Here is an 11,497-nt window from a genome sequence, read left to right as displayed (position 1 = left end):
AACTACAAAAATCTCTGAAACTGGAAACACTTATCTCCCTCACTAGCTTTAAGCACCAGCTGTCAGAGCAGCTCACAGATTATTGCACCAGTACATAGCCCATCTATAATTTAGCCCAAACAACTATCTCTTCCCCTACTGAATTTATTTATTTATTTATTTTGTTCCTTTGCACCCAATTATTTATATTTCTACTTTGCACATTCTTCCACTGCAAATCTACCATTCAAGTGTTTTACTTGCTATATTGTATTTACCTCGCCACCTTGGCCTTTTTTGCCCTTACCTCCCTCTTCTCACCTCATTTGCTCACATTGTATATAGACTTATTTTTCTACTGTATTATTGACTGTATGTTTGTTTTACTCCATGTGTAACTCTGTATTGTTGTATGTGTCGAACTGCTTTGCTTTATCTTGACCAGGTCGCAATTGTAAATGAGAACTTGTTCTCAACTAGCCTCCCTGGTTAAATAAAGGTGAATAATATATTATTTTTTAAAAAGGTAGTTAGTAGTAAGGAGCTACGTTAGCTGACATGTTTTTGTCCTGGTGCTCGATATAACTTTCTCTAGAAAGAAGGTCAGTGTTGTTTTACTTCCTAAAAATGTGGCGCTGTGGCTTCTGCTTTCTGACTGGTTGAAGATGATCCAATCGCTTTTGAATATATTTTGTGCAACACCTCTCGGGAAAAACAGCTTCAATGGTATCCTTTCAGGACTGATAGCGCTGCGATAATAAAAGGACACACCTGTGAAGATCCTGTTTGAGATAGCATCACTGGTGACCACAGTCCCACTTTTAGCCACTCATTACCTTTAGTTACTGAATGGCATTTCATTATAATTATAACTGGATAAGTTGTCATTATAATAATCTGAATAGAAAGAGACTCTCTTGATGACTTGATTTTAAGCTTCAATCCAGAGAATATCAATGTAATCACTTTTCACTTGTGGAAACAAGTTCTTGGATCTTGGATTGAGAATAAGATTTCATGTTGGTAGTACAATAGTTTGTGAACAAACTTGACAAACTCAGAGCGAGCATCTACTTTCAGATTCTGCAACATACTTTGTTTTTCTGAGACTTGGCTTTCCTTCGACATCCAAATGGATTATATACAACCAGTGGGTTTTACAGTTCATAGAGTGGACAGGAAGCAAGCTCTCTCTGGCAAGAAGAAAGGTGGTGTTGTCTGCTTCATGACCAATAACAAGTGGTGCGATGGGGAAACGTACAGGAACTTCCAAGCTTCTGCTCTCCCGATTTGGAAATAATTGGTGATCAAATGTCGCCTTTTTTTAAATTTATTTAAAATTTATTTTTTAAAATTTTATCCCATTTTCTCCCCAATCTTCGTGGTATCCAATCGCTAGTAATTACCTCCTAATTGTCTCATCGCTACAACTCCCGTACGGCCCGGGAGAGACGAAGGTCGAAAGCCATGCGTCCTCCGAAGCACAACCCAACCAAGCCGCACTGCTTCTTAATACAGCGCGCCTCCAACCCGGAAGCCAGCCGCACCAATGTGTCGGAGGAAACACTGTGTACCTGGCCCCCTTGGTTAGCGCGCACTGCGCCCGGCCCGCCACAGGAGTCGCTGGAGCGCGATGAGACAAGGATATCCCTACCGGCCAAACCCTCCCTAACCCGGACGACGCTATGCCAATTGTGCGTCGCCCCACGGACCTCCCGGTCNTAACCCGGACGACGCTATGCCAATTGTGCGTCGCCCCACGGACCTCCCGGTCGCGGCCGGCTGCGACAGAGCCTGGGCGCGAACCCAGAGACTCTGGTGGCGCAGCTAGCACTGCGATGCAGTGCCCTTGACCACTGCGCCACCCGGGAGGCCCCAAATGTCGCCTTTTTTACCTTCCAAGAGAGTTCTCATGGATTATCGCCACGGCTGTGTACATCCCACCCCAAGCCGACACCAAAAATGCTCTCAAAGATCTTAATTGGACCGAGAACAAACTGGGGACCTCGTACCCGGAGGCAGTGTTCATTGAGGCGGGGGACTTTATCAAAAGAAGTTTGTGCTCCCGAATTACTATCGAATTTCTATCAACACATTGACTGTCCAACTCGCAGAAATTCCACTCTTGACCACTGCTGTACGCCTTTTCGACATGGGTATAAGGTCCTCTCCCGTCCTCCTTTTGGCAAATCTGACCATGACTCCATTTTGCTCCTCTCAACCTACAAATCAAGACTCAAGAGGGAAGTTGCGATGGTCAGGTCTGTACAACGTTGGTCTGAATCCGTGCTTCAAGACTGTTTTGATCGTGGACTGGAATATGTTCCGGGCGCCTCTGGGGATATCGTCAATGAATGTGCCAACTCATTCACCGGATTCATAAAATAAATGCATAGATGATGTGATACTGATGGTATCTTTTAAAACTTACTAGAATCAAAAAACAGGGAATGATGGCAGCCTTGTAGGGAAACTGAAGAAGAGAGATGATGCTTATAAACACGGCAAGGTGACCGGGGACAATTGTATGGTTAAACAGTACAAATACGACCTACGCAGATCAATCAAGATGGCGAGACACAAGTATAGGGACAAGGTGGAGGCGCAATTCAGTGGGTCGAACACAAGGCGTATGTGGCAGGGGCTTTTAATGATCACAGATTATACTGCACACTGCACTGTACACTGCACTGCCTTCACCCACCTGGACAAAATTCATGCATATGTGAGGATGCTGTTCATTGACTACAGTGCATTCTTCAATACCATAGTACCCTCTAAGCTCACCACAAAGCTAATGGCACTGGGACTGAACTCCTCCCTATGCAACTGTAACAGTGTAACTTTAAACCGTCCCCTCGCCCCGACACGGGCGCGAACCAGGGACCTTCTGCACACATCAACAACGGTCGCCCACGAAGCATCGTTACCCATCGCTCCACAAAAGCCGCGGCTCTTGCAGAGAAAGGGGCAACACTACTTCTAGGTTTCAGAGCAAGTGACGTAACTGATTGAAACGCTATTAGCGCGTACCCGCTAACTAGCTAGCCATTTCACATCCGTTACACTCACCCCCCTTTCAACCTCCTCCTTTTCCGCAGCAACCAGTGATCCGGGTCAACAGCATCAATGTAACAGTTTTAACTTTACGTCTGTCCCCTCGCCCCGACACGGGCGCGAACCAGGGACCCTCTGCACACATCAACAACGGTCGCCCACGAAGCGTCGTTACCCATCGCTCCACAAAAGCCGCGGCTCTTGCAGAGCAAGGATCAACACTACTTCTAGGTTTCAGAGCAAGTGACGTAACTGATTGAAACGCTATTAGCGCGTACCCGCTAACTAGCTAGCCATTTCATATCCGTTACACAACTGGTGCCTGGACTTCCTGACGGGCCGTCCCCAGGTGGTGAGGGTAGGCAACAAAATGTCTGCCACGCTGATCCTCAACACTGGGGTCCCTCAGTGGTGTGTACTTAGTCTCTGCTGTGTTCTTGTTCACCCATGACTATGTGGCCAAACACGACTCCAACACCATCATTACGTTTGCTGACGACACAACAGTGGTAGGCCTGATCCGCGACAACGATGAGACAGCCTATAGGGAGGAGGTCAGAGAACTGGCAGTGTGGTGCCAGGACAACAACCTCTCCCTCAATGTGAGCAAGACAAAGGAGCTGATCATGGACTACAGGAAAAGGTGGGCCGAACAGGCCCCCATTAACATCGACAGGGCTGTAGTGGAGCGGGTTGAGAGTTTCAAGTTCTATCATGATCCAAACTCACCAAGACAGTCGTGAAGAGGGCACGACAAAACCTTTTCCCCCTCAGGAGACTGAAAATATTTGGCATAGGTCCCCAGATCCTCAAAAAGGTCTGCAGCTGCACCATCGAGAGCATCCTGACCGGCATCCTGATCCTGACCGGCATCACCGCCTGGTATGGCAACTGCTCGGCATCTGACCGTAAGGCGCTACAGAGGGTCATGCGTAAGGCCCAGTACATCACTGAGGCCAATATTCCTGCTATCCAGGACCTATATACCAGGCGGTGTTAGAGGAATGCCCATAAAATTGTCAGAGACTCCAGTCACCCAAATCATAGACTGTTTTCTCTGCTACCGCACGGCAAGCGGTGCTGGAGCATCTAGGACCAAAAGGCTCCTTAACAGCTTCTATCCCCAAGCCATAAGACTACTGAACATTAATCAAATGACCACCGGACTATTTACATTGACCCCCCCTGCTGCTACTCGCTGTTTATTATCTATGCATTGTCACTTCACCCCTACCTACATGTACAAATTACCTTCACTAACCTGTACCCCTGCACACTGACTCGGTACCCCCTGTATATAGCCTCGTTATTGTTATTATATTGGGTTACTTTTTATTATTTCTTACTTTAGTTTATTTGGTAAATATTTTCTTAACTTTTCTTGAACTGCGCTGTTGGTTAAGGCTTGTAAGTAAGCATTTCACGGTAAAGTCTACACTTGTTGTATTCGGCGCATGTGAGAAATAAAGTTTGATTTGATTTGAAGATAATCAGGGACATCAGCCACCCGAGCCCCACTTCCATCACGCATTATAGGAGCATCATGGCAAAAACACTTTTATTATTGTTTCATTCACTTCTTACTTCCCCTCCTGCTGCTCCCCCTATAGACATTCCCTCGGACATTGTAATAAAGTCACCTAATCTACAAATAGGCCTGAAGCTGGACATAAATATTGAATGATAGCAGGATCAGAACTAGGGCACTTGATAAACAATAGCATTAATCTGAAATGCAACTATTTGTATGAGCTTTTTCCCTTACAAAGGGTTCGGCCACTTTACCAGGTCACTATGCCCATATGGACCGCATTGTTGTTGTTGACACTAGACATTGCTCTATATTACGTTGCTCCCACAGTGAGGTAACAGACTGTGGTATGATCAAAACATACTATATGTACTGCAAATATGAGGCTATTCACCGTTCATTTTGATTAGACAACATCTTCCTCAAATGTCTGCTAGCACTCATTGGCTATTAGAGGAATCAATTGAAAGACATCTAATTGTATTTCTTCTGATTTCTCAGCCAGACGCATTATGTTTACAAAGCCAAGATAAACCCTTCACAGCCACTGTGGTCTTTTTCCATGTCTCAAGCGTTTCCCTTTTTTACACTATTTTTGTTTGGGAACATAATTTGGCAGAATGATTGGATTTTGTTTAATTAGTGTGTGCTCTTCAGTCCACTGGACCATCAGATGTGTGTATTGATGACTCTGCGGCTTCATTAGATGTGACACTGCATTTGGCTTACTCTAACCCAATTTTGTTGCTATTCCACAAGATAGATTGTAAGCTACCAATGAAGACATGGGATGGGATGAGTGTAGTGAGATGAGTCTCCATCTTTTCTATTGTCCTTTCTCTCCATCATTTTCCCTCCTCTTCCCATCCCTACCTCTGCTTCTTCTTTTTCCTTCTTCATTATTTGTGTTCATCAATCTTCCTCCTCTCAATCTCTCCATACTTCCTTTGCCCTTTATCTCTCATCCTCCGACGTTACGATCCAACCCCTTTTCTCAGACTCCCTGGGTCGCTGAGACGACACGTACCATAATCATAGCAGCCTATTTCTGACTGGGAGCTTGTTGCCATGGATATGGGAGGTGGTTTCCGTGGAGATAGAACTACTCAGGACTGCCAAGGAAAAAATGGGGTGTGACAGTCAGGAGGTTGGATGCCAGAAATAGAATTCTCTGACAGACTTCCTCCCTGCTCTATCCCCCGCAAGACCATGGACTGTAAGCTGTATATTGTCACTCTCCCCCTCCTTTTCTGAGTTCTGAGGCCTCCCAAAACATCCATGGCATATTGTAGATGGCTGAGGATTGCTACTCCACATGGCCCACAACCCTCTTCATTTCCTTTTCTCAAACAATGACTTTCTGTTGGTTTTGAATGTTCACCTTGTAAAAAGTCTTATCACACCAAAGGCTGTTATGGTATGAGGTGATTCAGCCTGGTCTCATAGATTAGATGTAACATAGTAAACGTAAATCCGGGACACTCAAATTAGAATGATATGTTACGTTTGGTATGGTTACATAGGACATATGTTTACTTAAGGCAAAAACAAAAGTAGGGTGGTTGGTCAGTCAAAGGTCTAGCAAACCAAAGGTGGCGCATTCGAATCTCATCATGGACAACTATAGCATTTTAGGTTATTAGCAACTACGTACTAACTACAACTACTTACAATTTTTTTGCTACTTTGGAACTACTTAGCATGTTAGCTAACCCTTCACCTAACCCTAAACCTTTTAGCTAACCCTTCACCTAACCCTAACTTTAACTCCTTAACGTAGCTCCTAAACTTAACCCTGACCCTAACCCACAGCCTAGCTAAAGTTAGCCAGCTAACCACCTAGCTAGAATTCGTAACATATCATACGTTTTGCTAATTTGTAAACATATTGTACATTTTAGCAAATTCGTAACATATAATACAAATTGTAATTTATAACATATCATTCAAAACTGGGTGATGAACATCCACAAATTAATACATACCATACAAAATGTAATATATCATACTAAATGGAGTGTCCCGGATTTACATCACGGACAACTACGAAATGCTCTGAGACGAGGTTGGGTGATTGTGCTCAGTATAATTGTTTCTTATACTGGTATGCTAACATTCAACAAGGCAATATTCATTCACACTGGACACAGACATATAACATAGAGAGTGGTACACTGGAACATGCTATTATAATTGGGGTCCATTTCCCGCAAGACCATTTTTCGTTCCCTGCAGTGAAGCATTGTATGATATATTGTATGATATATTGTATGATATATTGTATGATATATTGTATGATATATTGTATGATATATTACATATTGCTTTGAACTGAAATGATTTGTGCAATGTTTGTTTGGACAGACCTTTGTAGGTGTCTGCATGATTAGGAGATGAAAACAACATGGATTATGAGTGTCGTTAAAGCTAGAGTAATATTTCTGTGAGAGATGTAAACATAAACAGACAGAATATGTTGGACATGGGTCTTGCATAACAATGTCCATTCATGAGAAGCAGTCCTATTACCATGGTCTAATGAACAGAGAGAAAAACTCTGTTTTTGGGATGTGGCTGACAGTGGCTGTCAGTGGCTGACTGTGGCTGTTGTTGACCGTTGCATTGTGTTGTGTGAGTTTTCCCTAACTGTGTCTGTATCGGGCTGTAGAAAACACTGCTGTTTGGTAACTACAGTATATACAATACCAGTAAAAAATTTAGACACACCTACTCATTCAAGGGTTTTTCTTTATTTTTACTATTTTCTACATTGTAGAATAATAGCGAAGACATGAAATAACACGTGTTAAACAAATCTAAATATATTTTAGATCTTTGCTTTGATGACCTGCTTTGCACAATCTCATCAACATCAACCTCACTGTACTGTGCTCATTCCCCTTGTTATCCCCTCCTACAGTAAATAGGGGACTGTTTTGGGGGCATTACCTAATCTTCATTCATTTATATTTAATGATGTTTTATTTGGCCCCCGTCCTCATGGGGCTGGAGGTGGGATGGGGGCAAGGGGGTGTCATCAAGGGTTGAATAATCACTGCCTGCCTTCCACCATAATTGCCCAGAGGGAGGGGTTCTAGTATCTAGTGCAGGACTGAATCAGTGAGCTTGGAGTGAACGTTTCGACGCGGTGTTTGTGTGAAGAACGTGGGTGGGTGTGAATTCAGTTCAGAGATGAGGTGGATGTTTGTGGATTTGAAGGGTAAAGATAAAATATGTTTTTTATTGTCACATACACCGCATAGGTGAAATGTGTTGTTTTACAAGGTCATCCAGAGTAGTACGGCACCCCTGGAGCAAATTAGGGTTAAGTGACTTGCTCAAGGGCACATTGACAGATTTTTAACCTTGTCGGTAAAGGGTATTCAAATCAGCGTCCTTTCAGTTACTGGCCCAATGCACTAACCGCTATGTCAATGGAGAGTTATCACACACTCTTTTTCGAGGCCAGTCATTCAATACCTTCCTAACAGAGTAGCCCATCGCATGTGGCTACAACAGAGGGGAGGAACACAGTGTCCGCAACCAAGAGCACAAACAAAACACAATAAACAAAAGAGCCAAAGGGTCCAGGGCCAGGAGCCAGAGATGTACAACCAGGGCCCCTGATGGGGGCAGGAAGGCAGGGTGGAGGAGAGGGGCAGTGGGTACAGTAGTGGGCATGGAGCAGGGTGATAAGGGGAGGAATTGGAGATGACAGAACAGCATGGAAAAGCACATTATACCACCAGAACCGTGGAGAGATGTGTAGCAGTAATGGATGCTGTTACAGAGAGGACAGATTCATTCAAGTAGAATGGCTGTGGAAACTGAGGCACTGTATCCCCCAAAGCTACTCTCTCTGTTTTCTAAGTTTCTACTGTAATGCCAAGCTGCCTGTAAATGACGAGTCAGAACTGCGGTTTATAGGACACCAAGGGAGGGTGTGTGTATTAGTATTTGTGTGTTAGTGACGTACATTTCTGTGTACGTGACGTTAATTTGTGTGTGTGTGGGTGCGTGTGGGTGGGTGTGTGTGTTTGACTGAGCTTACTGGTGGGAGGCATGAGTCGAGAATCTGCTCTCGCAAATAGGGATATGTTCCGTGGAGTCATGTGACCAAAGCTCTGTTAGGGCTGTGATGTCAGAGAGAGGGAGAAATGGAGAGAGAGAAGGAGAGGGAGAGAGAGGTAGCAGCATTCAGTTCATCCTCAGAGACTCATCTGATCAGTTCAGAGCACAGACACAGAGAGAAACACACAATTACTTCCCTCGCACACATAGACTGCGCTTCACAGACGCACCATATAACACAGATATAGTACATTACCAGCCTTCCTTACCGCCAAGGGAAGATTCATTTAGTTAGCTGTCTAGAAGAATAAAGAGTATCCATCAAAAGGAAGCAGCAGAGAGAGAGATCGAGAGAGAGAGAGGTGAGGATGTCTTCTCTCTCCAATCAGCAGCAGGGTGGTGGTGGTGGACAGCGCTGTGAGTACACTGAGCTGGGCAAGGTGCCCTCTGTCTCTATGGCGTCTCCTCAGCAGGCCCTTCAGGGCTGGGACCGGCAGCAAGACCAGATGTGCCCACTTGGTTTCGGTGGCAGTCCAGGAGCACCCAGGCTAACCGACGAGGACAAGCTCTCAAGCCTCTTTGATGGACCATCTGGATCAGGGTTCAAGGTGGAGTCGTCTGACCTCAAGGTGCCAGGGAGGATGGGTGTTGGACTCGGGCCGTCTTTTGGTCTGGGCAGCGCCGGGGAGAGCCCCACAAGTCCCCTCTCCTCCTCGTCCTCTCCAGCCTCACCCGGGATACTCCTCTCCACCCCAGGACAAAAACACAGGGCCAATGGAGCCGCAGCCCCGCTAGGATCCCCTGCTATGCAGCAGGATGCCTCACCATTCCCCAACACACAGAAGGTGGACAATTGCGTAAGGAATCCCTCCTTCTCTGGGCTGCCCCAAACAGGCCTCAAGCCTGCTGTTCAGACTGTTCCTGCTGCACCTGTAGCCAACTACTGTGTCATTGGTGTTGTCAACGACAACTACTCTAAGGGTGGAGACTGCACTGTGTCAGGATTCTCAGAGGACAGTGACGAGGACATGGGGCCTACTCTACCTCGAGGAGGAGGTACCGAGCAACAACACAAAGCCGTGAGGCGCGCTATGTCTGACTGCTCCCACCTGTCTGTGCCAGGTAGCTTGGACTTTTCCCAGTACCCAGGGCAGCCTGGTGGACTGGTGGACCTGCCCTCACCTGGAAGTAACGTTATGGGGTCCAAGTCTCCACATTCAGCGGTCCAACGCTCTCTGACAGTGGGGGAGGAAAGAAAGACTGTGTCACCCACACTCTCTCCTCTGTCCCCACTGAGCCCTGTCAGGGCCCCCAACTCCCCTCCACCCAGGAGGGGTACTGGCAATGGGATGTCACAGAGCCAGAGTGAGAGTGTGCTACTGCCGGTTCCCCTCACTGGAAAAACCTTCAACATCAATACTAAAAGCTCCATGGATGGTAGGTGACTATGATTTGAGGCCTATTCCTCTGTGTTTGGAACAGCTCTCATTAATTTGTTATAACATGTTGCTCATCATTGACTTAGTTCCCCTATCTCTCATTGGTCATGTATCTACTGGTCTACAGTCATTTAAGTATATAGATTTGGGAGTTCAGGTTTATTTGTGATCAGTGGGCAGTGGAATTTCTCTAGGCTGGAATAGTTGTTTGTTTCATCGACAGTGATTGAGTGCTGAAAGACAAAATGGAGGAAGCCAAAAGAAGAATGGATGTAAAAAAAAAAAAAATGTATTCACCAGCTTGAAATAGTTTTTTGGGGTATATTTACACTAGGATGATTTGCTTCTCAAAAAGCGTTGGTTTGAAGATAGCAGCACAATTAAAAATTCAGAAAAAATAATATAAAGGGAATATTTACATCTATTGTTTTGTCTACCTTTTGTTTTGACAAAATGTCAAAGGCACCTGAATAGCATCATTGAAGAGTCAAGTTCCTCTAAATATATGAGTGTCTATTGAAATACTGAGGTTCGTTTACCTTCTCAAACCCCCATCTTCAAATGACTGTGTTGTTTAGTGATGCATCACATCAAGTGGCACTCCATCGATTGGCTAGCACTAAGGGAAGGGTGTGTAGTTGATTTGAAATCGAGTCCGGGTATTCATTTAAACAGAGAGTAGTCATTTCTAGTGGTGCTATGTGGGGACTCCTGGGGATGCTTTCAGATTGCATGACTACTCCATGTTATTCATAGACACACTTAGATGCAGTAACACCAGACAGGCAAGGCAGTCTGGAGCCCGAGGCCATTTTGCTTGCAGTATATAAAGATGTTGGATCTTAATATGAACCATTTCATCGCAGGAGGAAAATAATCCCGCAGCAGGAGGATTTGAATGAATATTGAATATTTACAATCGCCGGCAGGGGGCAGCTGGAAACGGTGTTTGTAGGCTATACAATGCAGTACCATACCTAGGGGGCGATGGTTTGGGGAAGGATCTGCAAACTAACTGACCTCATACCATCAAGTATCATCAAGTATTCTCACGGCTTGCTTAAGCATTGTGAACTGCTGTAGCGCAGTGGTCTGAGCAGCACGCTTCGGCTCGGAGCATCATGAGTTTGGACATGGAAACTAATGTTGGTGTAGCCTACTGTGATTATTTAACAAATCTAAAGGCAGCTGCCTGCTGTCTACCTGCCTTCAAAGGCATCTACCTTAGTAGGGAGCACTTCTCCAGTTGGCACAAGATTTGAAGGCAACATCACATGATAACGCATTGACATTCGCCCAGCGCCATACGTTTGTAGCCACTGTAGCACCGTGAGCAACTAGTGCCAGCAATTCGGTGACCTATCCCAAAATGGAGATATCTGGCACAAATAAGAAGTAAACAAGTAACAGAATCGATCTC

The 11,497-nt window shown here is 45.1% G+C and overlaps 1 protein-coding gene across 6 annotated transcripts in view; it reads left to right on the top strand.

The window, feature by feature from the left end:
- Positions 1–11,497, top strand: part of LOC112080373 (microtubule-associated protein tau) — a 37,698-nt gene that overhangs the window by 9,429 nt on the left and 16,772 nt on the right. Inside the window, exon 1 of one of the 6 annotated variants that reach the window (XM_070442529.1) lies at positions 8,763–10,075. The exons of the other annotated variants lie outside the window; for them this stretch is intronic. Coding sequence (XP_070298630.1) covers positions 9,007–10,075 — 1,069 coding nt within the window. The 5' untranslated portion in view covers positions 8,763–9,006. Of the gene's footprint in view, positions 1–8,762; positions 10,076–11,497 lie in introns of those variants that run through there. 6 annotated transcript variants of the gene reach the window in all.

Source organism: Salvelinus sp. IW2-2015, unplaced genomic scaffold (genome assembly GCF_002910315.2).
Source record: "Salvelinus sp. IW2-2015 unplaced genomic scaffold, ASM291031v2 Un_scaffold16296, whole genome shotgun sequence".
Taxonomy (NCBI): Eukaryota; Metazoa; Chordata; class Actinopteri; order Salmoniformes; family Salmonidae; genus Salvelinus; species Salvelinus sp. IW2-2015.
This window is presented reverse-complemented; position numbering and strand designations above follow the sequence as displayed.